The sequence below is a fragment of the Hoplias malabaricus genome, chromosome 2 (assembly GCF_029633855.1).
Source record: "Hoplias malabaricus isolate fHopMal1 chromosome 2, fHopMal1.hap1, whole genome shotgun sequence".
Lineage (NCBI taxonomy): Eukaryota > Metazoa > Chordata > Actinopteri > Characiformes > Erythrinidae > Hoplias > Hoplias malabaricus.
In genome coordinates, this window is record NC_089801.1 from 77,780,590 (window position 1) to 77,798,055 (window position 17,466).

Genomic DNA, 17,466 nt, shown 5'->3' on the forward strand with positions numbered 1-17,466 from the left:
ATTAAAAAGTATTTTTAAAAAGTGTTCACGAACAAACAAAAAACCTGAAAATCAACGGAAACAAACACAAAGCAATCCAGAAAAGAGAACTAATGTGTAATACTGAAATAATTTTAGCTGGAGCTTATTTTGGAAAAAATTAAAACAATATTCAGGGCCTCATTCAAGACCATTATGTTATAGACACGCTGTCTATGTTCTGTTGCTTAAGTTGTAGATATATTTATGTTTAGCTTATCAAAATCTAATTAACAAAAAACAAATTTAAATGAAAGACTAGGGAGAATAATATATAGATTTAGTTACATCCAAAAAATTTTTTATACCCTATATCATGCATTGATATGCAGAGAAATAGTGGCATAGTCCTAGGCAAAACTTTGAGCATCCCCTAGCATGTTTGTTTGGTCTTTTTAAATGTGATTTATTTTTTTATGATTTTAATGCTGTTTTATATTTTTATTTCTAAGTTTAATTCACTGAAAAAAATCATAATAGGAACAACAGCATGTTTTGCAAAGTGGCATTACAGCGGTAGTAACAACAAAACAAAGACACAGTAATGCAAATAACTGAATAGCACCCCCTTATGGAGCAGTTCCTGAACATGAACAAGTATGGGAGTAAGTAAGTTACAAGGGAGTTTGTTAATTTCATTTTTCCTCATTGTGTTTCTGAGCGGCAGTTGATGTTTTTTGCAGACTAAAGGACCTCCAGTCTGCCTTAGCTGGACATTAGGGTTTTGAGTAATTGAACATTTGCCAGATTCCTGACAATGGGGACCACATATAGTTTCTTTGGCAGAAAACTAGAATTCCTGTAATCCAATCCGGGGGTGTGGGTTGTGATTTTGAGTTATTGACCTAAATATGGGTCTGTTCAGCACTAGCACTCTAATCTAACCTGGGGCTTGTCATCATTTAGGATTAGATCATACACTCTATATCCAAATATTTGGAAATCGTGCTTGTAATGAGTTATTTCATGGCCGTCTCTTGTATAATCTTCACTAAAAAAGCATGGAAGGGAATAGAGCAGCTGCACTTGATCCTAAGATCACGATGCAGAATGCCAAGCATGGGCTGGAGAGGCATAACACACCTTGAGTAATGGGCTGTGAAGCAGAGGATCTGTATTGTCTGGAGTGACTTGGCTCCATTCAGTAGAACAAGCTGGGATGAGTTGGAGTGGTGTTTGTGATCCAAGAATAATCACCGAACATCAGAACCTGACCTCAGGACCTAATGTTGTTGCAATGAAATGCTGTCAAGTCCTAACAGAATTGAATGATGATTGAGCCAATTTTTCTGAACATGAGGACTATAAGGAGGCCAGAAGTGGCCATAGTTGGAAATGTTTTAGCGTGAGGTTTGAAGCTATCTCAAGAGAGCAGAAGGCAGTACCAATAAACTCCATAAGGATGTTGTTTATTTTCAGAAGGAATGTTGGATAAGCAGTCTTCATAAATTATGATCAAGAAATTCAAGTGGAATTTATTGTCATTCTTAATGTACACAGTGTGCAGTAAACAACGGTCCTCCTGGACCAAGGTGCTACATAAAACAACTCACAGAAATCATAAAGTGGTACAATTTTTGATCAGGATCGGCCACTGTAAGCCACACCCATGACCTAATTTGATACAATGGCATTGTTAATGACATTGCTAAACAGAAGACTAATCTTCAGAGATATAACTGCAGAGAAGAATTGGCTACACCTCAGCAGTGAAATCCTAAAATAGATCCTAAAAAAGTCTTGTTTGAGGACAGGTAAGCAAATATTATGTTGGTGTCCTATGATTGTAACTCTTGCCACATACCAAAGACATGGGAAAAATTAATTTGACTACCAAAGAATGGGGCAGCCTCAAATTTCTCATACACTCGGTGGTTGTTTCTAGATAAATCCTTGGAATAGCATACATGCAAGCCAAAAAAGATGGTATTTATGCATGTGTGATTTTTCTGTGCGACAGCCTGCAGTTGCAGGAGCCCAGTTCACACTTCTAGCACTAAATGGTGCTCTTTGGGACTGCTTCCTACTGCTCTTTTCCTGTATAACAGACATGGTGCCAAATGCCTGGAGCAGCTTGGGATGTTGGAGTGTTCAAATGCCAGTGGTCAGAGGAAGGGCACTTAACACTCCAATCTCAGAGTATTCTACATACAGCAGTAATATCACTATCAGTATATCAGTATATAAATATGAGAAAATACATTTCATTTGCGATATCGGTTGATATTGATCATTATAATGATGAACACTGTCACAGTTTTAAAATAAAATCCTAACCCTTCTGTGCGTTGTAGGGTGTATATTCCAATTTTTGTAATGATAATAATACTTACACAATATGCAAATTACTCAAATCACCATTAAAAGATTTCAGTTGATATTTGTAGGTTTACATTGTGATTATCCTGCCCTGAAAATGAACAACTAACACACTGGATAACTGTAATATAATTCTCTTACCATTTATTAAAGAAAAAAAAAAGATGTTTCCTGTTTCCTGTGTCATGAAATATTCTTAAAATATATCTCCACAGCTCAGTGCAGACTCAGCTCTAAAGTCTAAAAATGTTACTTTTCTGCACGTCTAAACATAAGCAGAACCATTTGTCATCATTTGTTCTTCACTACATTTTAAAATTCAGATATCGTGTTAAGGCAGTGTGTTGGGAGTTTGTATAAGCAATTTTTTGTTTTGTTTTTATGTAGCTTCTCTTGTTAGCTGATGCTAATTGGCTTGCTAGGTGTTTGGCGATTTAAAGAATTTATAATCACTGCACTGTGCTCAACTTTGCCTGTTACAAACACTTGAATGGCATTATTTAGCATGTAGCACTGTATGGTGGCCTCTAATATCTGTATTTTTTATAGTTAGCTAACTGCTAAATTAGCTTCTAAGCTAAAGCTCCAGACAGATCACTTCACTGCTGACAAACACATCAATTATTCACAGTTTATTCAACATGAACCAGTGTGCAGCACTATATTTCTCTTTATAACTCTTGTTCAGAACAGTGCTGGAAAAAACCATTGAGACAGTTTTAAAAACTGCCACTTAGGAGAGCTGACCACTGCTTTTTGTTAAGGCCCTTTTTTTTATCCTCAGTTCCCTCTCTTTCACACTCCACACTTTGTAAAAGGCAGAACAGAACACTACGTGTGATTGGCTGTGTGCATGTCACTCATGGCATGGTCCATGCAGGGATCTCATTGGCCGTTTACAAGCCACGGCGGGACCACACCTGGGGTGTGTTCATAAAGCCAAACGCTGCATACTCATTATGGGCTTTCCTGACAATTCATTTTTAACACATTTTTGTGAAACAATTCAAATTTTTACATTATTGATGCCGATTGCGATACATATTTCTATCATATTTATTGCCCCAGGCCCATCCCTTATTAAGAAAGAGTATGCACCATCCATAAGAGTGGAAGTTGCTGTTTGTGATTCAGTGTTCCTGTATATAGTTCAGAGTCATTCTAGTATGTCATCACATTAGAAACGGGAAATGTAGCTGTTAATGCCCTTCCTTTCTGAAGAATTGTTGGATAAGAAAGTGTCCATAGGGATTTAGCATGTGGCTTAGCTGGAAAGCATTAAACCATCAGCTAGATAGCTCAAAGCTAGCCACTTAAGAGCTTTAAATGTCATATGAGTGACACAGCTTGGCTTCTTATATCAACATATTCAAATACGCAGAGGATTTCAGTGGAAAAATGTAAGATATAATCATATATGTAAAATTATAACCATGACTAAACTGGAGATGCTAACACATGTACAGGAGTATGGGGGTTTCCTAAATCCAATGATATAATATCAAAGATATCAATATTTGTTTTCTAGTTTTTGTTTATTCCACACTTTTGAAGAGTAATTATTCCCACATATTAGTACTTGCAAATTCCACCTGTCAGTTAGTGTCCCTCTGTCAAACACACGCTGCTATCAGCCTCGGGAGGGCAGGGGTCAAGACATGAAGGATAGCCACCACTTCATTTGACTGTGGCTAGTGAAACACCACTGCCCGCGTCTGTCACATCAGCTGACAGATGTCATTACTGCTAGCAGTCTGTGCAAATGGAGTGGGTGGGATCTCAACACCCACCCTTCCAGACAGCCAGGCTAATTGCACTTCCCAGGAAGCCAGGGATCTAACTTGTGATTTATTGTGATGTTTTATGAACTGTAAGATTGGGAAGTTATCTCAACTTTTCCTCTGGTTTCAGACAGAAGCATCCTTTCCAAATTAGCATTTTATTACAAGGACTCGCAGATAACATTTTTCCTAAGTGCCCCATTTATTATTATCAACTGCTTATAAACCTGGCCTTGCTTTATGAATAATAGCGGTCCTGGCCTCGGGGGAGGGTCGGGTGTCAGTCTGAATATTTTAAACCCCGCTCAGAGTGCATGTCTGGGGCTCAAAGGTGAAGGCATTGACTGGAGCTCTGACGTGAACCAAGAGCTTCTAAATTTAATACAGCACCCTGATGAACTGCATCGACTCAAGGCCAAGCGCTTCTAGCTCCCACTGTGTTCTTAACAGTGGTCTTCTCCAGGGGAAAGCAATCACGCAGAGTGACAGCAAGTCAGTATGTAGTCATCTAAGGGCTTTCCTCTGTCTGTGGTGTTCCTCACTCACAGCATTAGCTTTCTCACACCTGCGATCAGACACAGACAGCTTTAATTAAACCCTTTACTCACTGTTAACCTGTACTGAGTTTCTGTGCTGCTGTTATAAAAAGCATGGGTTTAGAGATAACCACCTCAATGCTTTTATGAAGGTACTACGCACATTATTCATTGGAGTATTGCAACGAGGATGTGGTTGCATGCAACACAAACATTAGTGAGGTCAGTTTCTGAAGTTAAGTGCAATGCTTGAAGGCAGAATGCCTTAAACTCATTTGCAGCTGCTCCAGAGACCCGTGATTTTGGGTGGGATCTCTGTGATGTTTATGAAGACCAGTGCTGATAAGCAGCTTTCCGGGCAATTTTGTGGCCTTTTTTTGGCTGTGAAAGCTCAGCATGTTTGTTCATCCACTCGTGTAAACAGTGTTTGTACATGGTTTACATCATTAACTAAGAAAAACAATCAAAGAGCTTAGCTACAAATCTGTAACACTTTTTAGAACAAATTAAATTAGTTTTAAGTTTAATGCTGAAAGTTAAATCTAAACAAAATGTGATTATTTTGTAACAATATTTCTTTAATAACCAAGTTTTTTTTGTGTACTGCTTTATGACGGATATTCTCTAGTAAAGTAATATCTCATGACAATTAATGTTTAAATCTGTGTTCAAGGTGCTTTTAATGTTGCTTTTAACCAGTTACTTGATCTAAAACGTGTTGCCTGTAAAGATTTTAGAGAACCGGAAAGTTATCTACCCAAAAACGTCAAACTCTTTTTGTGTTTTCCTATTTTAAAATAATAATAAAATAAATAAATCTAATTAAATAACGTCCTAATCATTTCCAAAACATTTTGTGTGTCTGTTTTCAATTAATTGTAATTAATTAAAAGTGTGATGCCATTAAATGAAGCAGATGAAGCCAAGTACTTCACTTTCCAATAACGGGGAACATTATTCACACGTGTAGCTCAGTGTATATTGAAAGATATATTCTGCTGTAGCTTGCAAAGGAAGTATTAGAACTTTTATTTGTGATTAATAGTGAAACCAGTTAATGTCGTAGTGTTCATATGGAAATTATGTAAAGCAGTCCTGCCCACTTGATTTCAGATAAGGAACACCGTTCAGGGGTGTTTTACAGCACAATGCACAGTACACTTCCTGTACATATACATTTCAATGTAAAATTACTCTCGGTAAAATAACAGTAATTACAGCTGATGTAGTAAGTGTAGGACTTTTTATTATTATTATTATTTTAAAGAAGTAAATTCTAATTTGTAAGAAACATTTACATTTTACATTTCTCCATTAAACTACACCAAACTACACAAACGATACAGCCGTGTCCTGCAGGTGGAAAGGTACAGCCCAGTAACAACTGGACAACGTTCTGCTGTTTCAGAAGAAACCATTATTCCACACCTGCCCACTGTCTGTACGTGTGTGTGTGTGTGTTTTGGGGAAGGGTTATACTGGTGAAGAACAGTAGATTAATGGAAATTCGGTCAGTTTTGGAGTTATTTCAGCAAACCACATTATAATTCTGTATCTGTCCAGTATTTTTGTTTGTATTTGGATACTGTTTTGCCGTTCTACACTTTGTGCAAAGATGTTCTCTGTTCCCTGTTCTGTAACACGCCTTAACAGGTTTTACAACTAGCCAGAATGAGTATTACATAACCTCATAACAGCACCTCGTTCTCTTCTAACTGTTAAATGTCAAATGCCATTGCTGTTTATTTGCTGTTAAATTTATAAATATTGAATACATTTGCATTTACAAACATAGTGTGTAATGTTGTAAAACAGTGACTTAATAAATTATTACACCTTCTGTAAATATTTAATGACAAATTGATGCCATAAAAAAAAAAAGCCACTGAAGATATAAAACAATAACAAGGACGTCTGTTTCAGTGTATTTTCGCTATATGTTATTGTACGCATGCTACCCCAGGACTGTCACAATATTTACGTTACCGATTTATCGTACCATATATCCTCAATCATTTTTGCAGACCCCAGTATTGACTGTTGTGTGAAATGAAAGCCACCAGCATTTTAGTTCCTTGCTCTGTTCTGTTCCCTGGTGTTCGCTGGTCTCTCTGTTCTGGAGAAATTATATCTACGTTTGATTGATTTATTTATACCTATGTAGGTGGTGCAGCAGGTAGTGTTGCAGTCACACAGCTCCAGGAACCTGGAGATTGTGGGTTCGATTCCCGCTCCGGGTGACTGTCTGTGATGAGTGTGGTGTGTTCTCCCTGTGTCTGTGTGGGTTTCCTCTGGGTGACTGTCTGTGAGGAGTTGGTGTGTTCTCCCTGTGTTTGCGTGGGTTTCCTCTGGGTGACTGTCTGTGAGGAGTTGGTGTGTTCTCCCTGTGTTTGCGTGGGTTTCCTCTGGGTGACTGTCTGTGAGGAGTTGGTGTGTTCTCCCTGTGTCTGCGTGGGTTTCCTCTGGGTGACTGTCTGTGATGAGTGTGACGTGTTCTCCCTGTGTCTGTGTGGGTTTCCTCTGGGTGACTGTCTGTGAGGAGCTGGTGTGTTCTCCCTGTGTCTGTGTGGGTTTCCTCCGGGTGACTGTCTGTGATGAGTGTGATGTGTTCTCCCTGTGTCTGTGTGGGTTTCCTCTGGGTGACTGTCTTTGAGGAGTTGGTGTGTTCTCCCTGTGTCTGCGTGGGTTTCCTCCGGGTGCTCCAGTTTCCTCCCACAGTCCAAAAACACACGTTGGTAGGTGGATTGGCGACTCAAAAGTGTCCATAGGTGTGAGTGAGTGTATGTGTGTGTGTGTGTGTGGCACCCCCCCCCCCCTCCAGGGTGTATTCCCGCCTTGCGCCCAATGATTCCAGGTAGGCTCTGGACCCACCGCGACCCTGAACTGGATAAGAGTTACAGATAATGAATGAATGAATGAATGAATGAATGAATGAATACCTATGTAGAATGTTTAAACGTTTTTATATTCTAATTCTAATGTCTCAATATTCTTAGTAACTGCATAATTTGCTAAAAGATAATTGGTTTAAAGGAGTGTAACTGCATTATTATTCTTTGTTTTATTATTATATCATATGTTGTCTATATATAAAATGGTCTTGAAATGACAATATCGTGTATCACAATTACTTCTGGGACATGTTATCGGCCACCAAAGACTTTCTAGTCTTAATTCCACAGATGCACTCAAACACACACACACACACAGTTCCTTTGAAGACCAGCAGCTGCTTGCTTTTTTTTCCCACATGTTCTTCCTATGTGTCTGTTTCCTTTTCTCAGTGTTGACTTCCTGGGTGCTCCACGTCCTTTCAGACCCACAGTGTTGAGATGTTCTTCTCTCAGTGGGAGGAGGGCCACAAACAGCTGTGGTGTTGTTCAGGTCTGAAGCGAGTGAGGTGATGGATGGCCTGCTCTCTCTCACAGATGACAGCTTTAAGGGCTGTTGATCTGATGAGGACTGTTAGCTTTCGGTGTAGCACCTGGTCCTCCGTTATTACATACATTATTAGGAGTCCTAGCTTCTCTTCTCTCAAAAGGAAATAAATGCCTGGGCATGAGATGGACCCAGTAAACACAGACGTGGAAGTTATATTTGGTTGGTGAGGTTTTTTGGGTGTGATTTCCCATGAAAAGAGAGATTTTAGAGATTTAGAGGTGGATAGAGTACTGCATTGCCATTTTATTCTCATCTCTCAGTCCTTCTTTAATGACAGGTGCTTTGAGATGGAGATGTATGGCTTAATGCCACTGAGAGAGAGAGAGAGAGGGAGAGAGAGAGTGGATGTTATACTTGTCATTTAGAGGAGTGGGTGGTTCTACCCTGTTTAACCCTTAGGTCTTGTTGCTAGGCAACAGCTGACAGATTGCCGTGGAAATCTCTTGGAACGATTCTCTGGAAGACACTAAAGCAAAAGAGAGAGGGAGAGAAGAAGGAGAGAAGGGCACAGTGAGAGAGGGATTGGGAGAGGGCTGAGATTGCCCTTCTCTCTGTCCGTGTAAATGACAGGACTTTTCAGTGTTGCGTGTGACTCGTGTGTTATCTCTATCCAAAGAAATGTCCCCTGTTGTCATTTTTCGGCATCGTTTGAACCCGTTTACACCGTGTGGAAATTTCCAAACGGAACGGTCCAGAAATGTCTCGGAATAAGCTCTAGTTACAGTAACTCGCCTTCAAATGTAATAATGTTGACACCTTCCCCTATAGAGTCACCATTTCTTTCGATCCACACTTTTTGTCTGTGAGGACAGCAAAGATATGTGAGAGCGTGTGAGAGCATGTGAGAGCGTGAGAAAGCATGTGTGAGAGAGAGAGAGAGTCAGTGAAAGTGTCCTAACATATATCACATTGTGGGGATCAAAATCTCTTTACACACTTACATTATGGGGACTTCTCTTCTTTATGAGGACGAAACTCATGTCCCCACAGGGTAAATCACTACATTTTAAGGCAAAGTCTTGGTTGTAGGTTCGAGTAAGTGTTGGGCTTCAGAAAATGGAATTTTATATATTGTCCTCTGAAGCCATAGAGACAACAGTGAGTGTGTGTGTGTGTGTGTGTGTAAAGCCTGAGGTGATGTATGTATAGTGAGCAATGTGACTCACCCCCCTGGAAGCCGTTTCACTTGTGTGTGTGTGTGTGTGTATGTGAAAATATATATGTGTCTTCATAGTTTATAGCCACAGTCCCTGCCTTCTTTACCACTTTCTGTTTTGTTTGTCAACCCCCCCCCCCCCCCCCCACCAACCCCCCACCCCCAGGCTCTCAGGTGCTCCGTGCTCTTCAGCAGAACCCGACATGTGAGCACACGCAATGTGCTGGACTCGTCACAAGCCACACACACTCACAGACTCCCAGATTTTTCTCACTTGCTCTAAAGCTGTCAAAGCTATGAATAAATTGTTAAACGCTGCATATTTAATAGTAGGATTAATTTTTAATGCAGGAGTTTCCCAGTTACTCAAGAGCCTCTTGTTTTTAGAGCCGTCTAAATCAGTCCTGCACATTGCCTTGTTCTGTAAAGACAGATATGAAACAGTGAAAATCCTTGGTTGAAACAAATCCAAAGCTCAGGGTGTAACACAGACATAACCCCCCACTAAAAGCTGAATATGAATAAATACGACTACAGTGATCAGTGAGGTATATATTGTCACAAATCTCCAATTCTCAAGTCCACCTTAAATCACCAGTAATCATCGGTTCAAATCCAGGTGATGCCTCAGAAGTCCTATAGATCACAACTGGCCTCAGTCCTGCCCTGCCCACCATGCTAGTTAGCGCGGCTACACATGAACAGGTTGCGTTCTACTGTGCAGTGGTGTTCATGGCACTTTGAAAGACAAAAAAGCATTGAGCTGGCCTCAGGTGTCTTGGAGGAAGCGTGTTTTTCTCCACCCTGTTAAGGCTGGTTGCACAGTATGCACTCTGGGGAGATCATAAAGGTAGAGAAAATAAGGCCAAACCTTGTGATAAACAGAAAAAAAAAAAAAACATCCAGTCCGCCTTAAATGTGGCCGTTACATTCAGATCTCGAAGCTTATTTCTGTCTTTTCTGTTCCACGTTAAATGTTCTGTTCCACCTTAAATGTTTTTCACACTGCCTTAAGTTTCTTAAAGGAATTATATTTCACTTCTCTCATTCTAGCGCCATTCCACCTTAAATTGTGTTGCAGTTACATAGTGTTACGTAAGCTTCTTATATTCATTTTTATTCCACATTAAATAGAGTAGCAATTACATTCTCTCTTCTTCCTTCTTAAAGGTGTTTTGCTGCAGCATGGAATGTGAATTTAATTAATCACTGGCAAATGTGAAGATTACTTCATTATTTCAAATCATATTTAGCACTTAGTTGGTTGTTATTACCAACACTGAGTGTACTGATTTTGTGTTTTGTGTGTGGGGTGGGGTGGGGCGTTTTTAAGGTCTTATAAAATCTATAATAGGGAAGTTCTTGGTTGTTTTTCTTCTTGAATAGTGAATATATATCTGTTGATAATTCAATTATATATTGATCACTTTTATATCTCAATGATTTTATGAACGAGTGTTGCTCCACACAGTTTGTATCATGTCTCATTTGAACACATTTCACTATTATTTCTTATTGTCATAAAAGAGAACATCACTTTTATTTTTTTACCTAATGTTCATCTCTACATTGGCCTTCACTTGACCTAAACTTGTGCTAACTGGGATTCTGTTATAGATCTTTCTGCTAGCACCTTTATGGGATTTCCCATGTTATATTATCATTTATTAAATGCCTTAATCAAACCCCCAATAAGCAAAATTGGTTTTGAATATTTTTGCAAAAAGATGCATTCCAAAATGTCCTCACTCCCCACAGTCATTAACATGGACATTTATCAGAACCTCTACAAGACCAGACAACGGCATGTATCTTAAGACCCAGAAGGTTAGACCAGTTATAAACATGTTTAAATGTACCTACACTGCACTGAGAACTTAGGCACTCATTTGGTGTCAGTGTCACACAGCTCCAGGGTCCTGGGGTCAGTGTATGTCGAGTGTGTATGTATATATATTTTCAATTGGTGTGTGTGTGTGTGTGTGTGTGTGATGTTGTCCACAGAGGAAGGAAAGTGGGTGAATGTGTGATGCTATGTGTTCCTTACTTGTGCCCAGTGTGGGTTTCCTCCAGGTGCTCCGGTTTCCTCCCACGGTCCAAAAACAGTTATTGGTAGGTAGATTGGCGACTCAAAAGTGCCCGTAGGTGTGAATGTGTTTCTGTGTGTCACCCTCTGAAGGACTGGCGCCCCCTCCACGGTGTGTTCCTGCCTTACGCCCAATGATTCCGGGGAGGCTCTGGACCCACCGCGACCCTGAACTGGATAAGAGCTAACAGACAATGAATCAATGAGGATTTCACTGTCATTAATTGTTTTTGAAGTGTTGGTTATTTTGTTAATTCAAGCCTTAGGTTCAGCTCCTGAAGGCACTTTCTTGCACTTACAGCACTGCATCATACACTGTGATTAACATCAAAAAAAATTTTTTCAGTTCTCAGAATTTACTACATCTTTTCTGAAGTGTCATCTTTAGTGTCTTTCATGGTGTAATACTTCCGCCCTGTTGGGTTTTGACTTGCCTGACAGCCACAGCTTTAAAACTAATGTCTGTCGATGGTCAAGGTGATTCAAGGTGGCATTTCAACATATATTTTACTATAACTTCAACAGTTAACTGGAGTTTAATTCATTCATGCAGCAGCTGAAAGCAAAGGGAAGTCTTAGGAAAGACCCTCACTGATGCAACCACAGTTTAACTTTGCAAAACCCAGTCCACTTCCTGCTTATTTCACAATATCACCATCACTAGTGTACTTTTATCTGACAAAGCATGGGGTGTCATATTTATTGGTTAAATAGTGGCTGAACATGAACCTGCCATAATTTCCCTTTGTAATCAGAACGTTTTTAGTAGTTCTCCAAGCGGTTGTTCTGGAGCCCCACCCCTAAAGTTTCTCAGGTTACATTTGGGGGAAATTCTGCAGAAAATGAAATGGCTGATTGTACCAGCTTGAGCATGCACCTGCCATTAATTAGGTGTTATCTCTGGCCAGAATAAACATGTATCTGCCGCCAAAACAAGACAAGGTTAAACACTGTTCTCAGTTGAGTGTAAACACATTTTATTCCAAAGGTTTTTTTTTCATCATCTACACATGGTATACAAATATATAAAGTGAATTAATGCAGCCTTAATTTTATTCATTTATTTATGTATCAATTGAATCTGAGCGTGACAATATGTACATCACAAGCCTGCAGGTAGATGACGATTTTTTTTTGTTTTTATTGTGTAGTAATTTTTTATTTAAAATATGTTGAAAAAGGATGTGGAGGGAAAAAAATAGTGAGTTATTAATAGATCATTTCTGGGGAACGACTCTTCTAAAACAAAACAAACTCCTCCGCAGTTCATTCAGAGTTTCACGTCGTTTAAGGTGGAACAATGTGTTTGAGTAAGAACCCCACAGTGTCTGGTTTGGTGTTGACGTGTAACATGACTAAAGTTTTATTCACAGAAACTCGTTTGTAGCTTGAGCTGTTTAGACTTGTAGCGTTTTTGCTCTGCGTTTAGTTTAGTTTCGCCCGAATTTGGAGCCAGATCCACCTTAAACAATGTAACAAACAGCAAAAAAAGGTGAATATTACCCATTTATGAAGCGGGAGTAGAGCAACATTCTCATCTCTTTTCATGCTTTTCAATGTTTTAAGGTCTCTCATCCAGAAAAAAAAAGCCTGAGCCAGTTCAGACAGAGACACTTCATTTGTTTCCCATTTTTCTGACATTTTCCAGCACGCAAAAAGACAGGAGAGCTAGGGAATGGTGAGGGAACGTTCTAAGATTTTTTTTTTTTAATGTTATATGTTAAACCACAAAGTTTATATTACAAAAATAAACATTAACACTTATTTATTTATATATTAATTCATTCATTGTCTGTAATGAATCGTGGTGGGTCCGGAGCCTACCTGGGAACACTGGGCCCAGACGGGAACACACTCTGGAGGGGGGCGCCAGTCCTTCACAGGGTGACACACACTCACTCCTACAGACACTTTTTAGTCGCCAATCCACCTACCAACGTGTGTTTTTGGACTGTAGTAGGAAACTGGAGCACCCGGAGGAAACCCACACAGACACAGAGAGAACACACCACACTCCTCACAGACAGTCACCCGGAGGAAACCCACACAGACACAGGGAGATCACACCACACTCCTCACAGACAGTCACCCGGAGGAAACCGACGCAGACACAGGGAGAACACACCACACTCCTCACAGACAGTCACCCGGAGGAAACCCACACAGACACAGGGAAAACACACCATGCTCCTCACAGACAGTCACCCGGAGGAAACCCACACAGACACAGGGAGAACACACCACGCTCCTCACAGACAGTCACCCGGAGGAAACCCACACAGACACAGGGAGAACACACCACACTCCTCACAGACAGTCACCCGGAGGAAACCCATGCAGACACAGGGAAAACACACCACGCTCCTCACAGACAGTCACCCGGAGGAAACCCACGCAGACACAGGGAAAACACACCACGCTCCTCACAGACAGTCACCCGGAGGAAACCCACGCAGACACAGGGAAAACACACCACGCTCCTCACAGACAGTCACCCGGAGGAAACCCACGCAGACACAGGGAAAACACACCACACTCCTCACAGACAGTCACCCGGAGGAAACCCACGCAGACACAGGGAGAACACACCACACTCCTCACAGACAGTCACCCGGAGGAAACCCACGCAGACACAGGGAAAACACACCACACTCCTCACAGACAGTCACCCGGAGGAAACCCACGCAGACACAGGGAAAACACACCACGCTCCTCACAGACAGTCACCCGGAGGAAACCCACGCAGACACAGGGAGAACACACCACACTCCTCACAGACAGTCACCCGGAGCGAGACTTGAACCCACAACCTCCAGAACCCTGCAGCTGTGTGACTGCGACACTAACCTTATTTTATTTTATTTTTTAAATAAACTTTATTAATTAATACAAATATATGTACAGTCGTTCAAAAATTCCAGCTTACATAAATTATATACTCATACTAAACATTTAATTTCACCTATAAACGAGCACAGTCTCATATATTTTACATATTCCAAAAACAACGTTGGGACAGGGACATTTTAACCACTGTCACCTTTCTTTAATCTACATTAATAATAGCGTTTGGTGACTGAAATGATCAGATTCTAAATTTGGAAAGCAGAATTTTTGGCCACTCTTCTGCTACATCAGTCCTCAGCTGTGTAAAAGAACAGGGCTTTTATTGTTGTATTTTGCCCCTTGACATTTACACACACATTCCTCCAGATTCCCTCTCTGTTTGATGATATTACATGCTGTAGATAACAAAACAACATAGGTCCCTTCAGCCTTGTATTATTATTAAGTCGTTGGCGTATTTCCTGCTGCATCTTTTGCAAAGTAGTGAGCCTCGCTATCCTCTCTTATAAAGTACCAGGCCTCTCCTGCTGCATGAGCATGATTACATCACCAGTTTTCATAATTCATACATTTCATAATGTTTCAGGTCTAAAATAAGCCACGGTTTAAATGGATTTGAAATGGGTTGGCGTCTTATTTCTGAATCAGGAAAATGGGTTTGGGGAAATGTTACATTTCTTGTTTAAAGCAGCACTAGGTAGTATTTCTACCTTACAATTACACCTTCAGAATGATTGTTTTGGTTCACTGAGTTGTAATCTGGACTAATAAAGCCTATGTTATTGCCATCTCCAGGCTCAGCACTGCAGAACCTGCACTATGGAACTTTTAGGGGAGGGATAGGAAATCAACCCCATACACTCCTCCCTTTGCCTAGATTTCAGGACAGTGCTGTAAACATTAATTACACTCTGTAACTGTAGGGGGAGCCCAGGAGACAAACTACCGAATCTTACCTAGAGTTGCTTTAATTAAAGGACAGTGTGTGTTATTTTACCTGCCACCCCACTGTTCTCCAAACTGTACTGGTCGAGAAATAACAACTCTGGAGGATGTCGATGGTATATATGCTAAAGCTATCCAGCAGAATATAATCGTTATTTTGTTTATTAGTTTTGTAAATAGTCATTACACACATTATAAAGCTGAAACTAAGCCTGCGCTTTATTCAATCGTAGCTGGCGACTGTGAAGGTCGACTGCGCATAGAAAAATAAATATCTAATCAGTGAACTGACCAAGGGCTCGGGAAGGAAGTATAAATAAAACATTCCCTGGTTAAGCTGCACGATGTAACACACTGAATCGTTGTCAGGGGGTGATAGTGCTGAACAAAACTGCGTTAGTGTCCTTCAAACCTGACGTATTCATAACATTTACAGTGATTTATTTTTAAAATCGTCGAAACACACGGACTCACAATTCAACTCTGAAGTGTTTAAATGTTGGACAAAATGTATTAATGTATTCTCTCTCTCTCTCTCTCTCTCTCTCTCCCTCTCTCTCTATCTCTCTCCCTCTCTCTCTCTCTCTCTCCATCTCTCTCTCTCTATCTCTCCCTCTCTCTCTCTCTCTCTCTCTCTCTCTCTCTCTCCCTCTCTGTCTCTCTCTCCCTCTCTCTCTCTGTCTCTCCCTCTCTGTCTCTCTCTCCATCTCTCTCTCTCTCTATCTCTCTCCCTCTCTCTCTATCTCTCTCCCTCTCTCTCTCTCTCTCTCTCTCTCTCTCTTGTTTTCTCTCTCTATCTCTCTCTCGTTTTCTCTCTCTCTCTCTCTCTATCTCTCTCTCATTTTCTCTCTCTCTCGTTTTCTCTCTCTTTTCTGCAGTGTGCTGTTTTGTGGTGCACAAACGTTGCCATGAGTTTGTCACTTTCTCGTGTCCAGGAGCAGACAAGGGTCCAGCCTCAGATGTAAGTTCCTCTCTTTAATATCCGTCTGTCCTCCACTTTGTCCTTCTTTTCGTTCACTTATTTTCTTCCCTTCTTTTTGCTATGCCTTTCCTTACCTTAGTGTTTTCCACTTTCTTTTCTATTGCTCCCGTTTTATTTATTTATTTATTTATTTACTTATTTATTTGTCCCTGTTTATTTCTGCCTCTTTCCTTAGATCTTTCTTCTCATTTCTCCCCCTCTTTTTAATTGTCTCTCTCTCTGTGTGTGTTTCATTTCCTGAGTGTATCTTTCTTCTTTTGTTTTTGTATCCCTCCGGGCCCCCCGCCCCCCCAGTCTCTTTCTTTCTCTCTTCTCACTCTCTCTCTCTCTCGTTTTCTCTCTCTCTCTGTCCCATCTGTCTCTCGCTCTCACTTTCACTCTCACTCGTGCTCTCTCTCTCTCTCCTCCTTCCTCATTGACAAATACACTTCCTATGCAGATAAAAAAACAGTATCTCCTCCTGACATTCACATAGTGAATGGACATTTGTTTAACAAACATATAAATAAATACACTGTGTACACCAAGCAGCCATATCATTAAAATGACCTCATTCTATCTACACTCCATTCTCCAGTCCATTCTCTCAGCTCTTCTGACCACACAGGAGCACTTTTAGTTTGTAGTATTTACCTTTACAGACCGCCTCCTTACACACTGTTCTTTAATGGTCAGGACCCCCACAGAGCAGGTATGATTCAAGTGGTGGGTCATGACAATCGTTTGGTCGTGGTGATGGTGTGCTCGTGTGTGTTGTGCTGGTGAGAGTGGATCAGACACAGCAGTGCTGTTTGAGTGTGCAGCGACAGATGAGCTACTGTCTCTGACTTTACATATACAAGGTGGACCAACAAGGGAGGAGTGGACAGTCACTCGAACAGACACTGCTGTGTCTGATCCTCTCCTAAAAGCCCAGCACACACAAACACACCACCATGTAAGTGTCACCGCAACAATGAGAATGATCCGAATCATACCCGCTCTGTGGGCGTCCTGAGCATTGAAGGACAGGTTGAAATTGGCATAAGAAAGTATGCAGAGCAACAGGTGGACTACAGTCTGTAATTGTAGAACTACAGAGTGCTCCTGTGTGGTCGGTGGTGATGATAAAATGGACATTGAGTGTATGTGCAAGGTCGGTGTTCCTAATCCAGTGATTGTTCAGTGTAAATAAAAATGTCCTCCACAGATATTCAGCTCTGAAAAACACAAAAAAAGCCATGGAAGAGAGATGGGACTCTCTGAAACAGCTGCATTCGTGGCTAAATGAGTGTCAAACCTCGCAGTATCGAGCTCTATCTCTGTACTGTGTACTGTATTATATTTTTGTACATGTTGCCTGTCTATTTTGGCAA

General features: G+C 40.7%; 1 protein-coding gene across 2 annotated transcripts in view; it reads left to right on the plus strand.

Annotated features, from left to right (window-relative positions):
* The window catches only part of prkcba (protein kinase C, beta a), a 64,025-nt gene that overhangs the window by 13,006 nt on the left and 33,553 nt on the right, over positions 1 to 17,466 (plus strand). For both annotated transcript variants that reach the window (XM_066661693.1, XM_066661692.1), the window contains exon 3: positions 16,008 to 16,090. In XM_066661693.1, the coding sequence (XP_066517790.1) occupies positions 16,008 to 16,090 (83 nt within the window). The remainder of the gene's footprint in view (positions 1 to 16,007; positions 16,091 to 17,466) is intronic.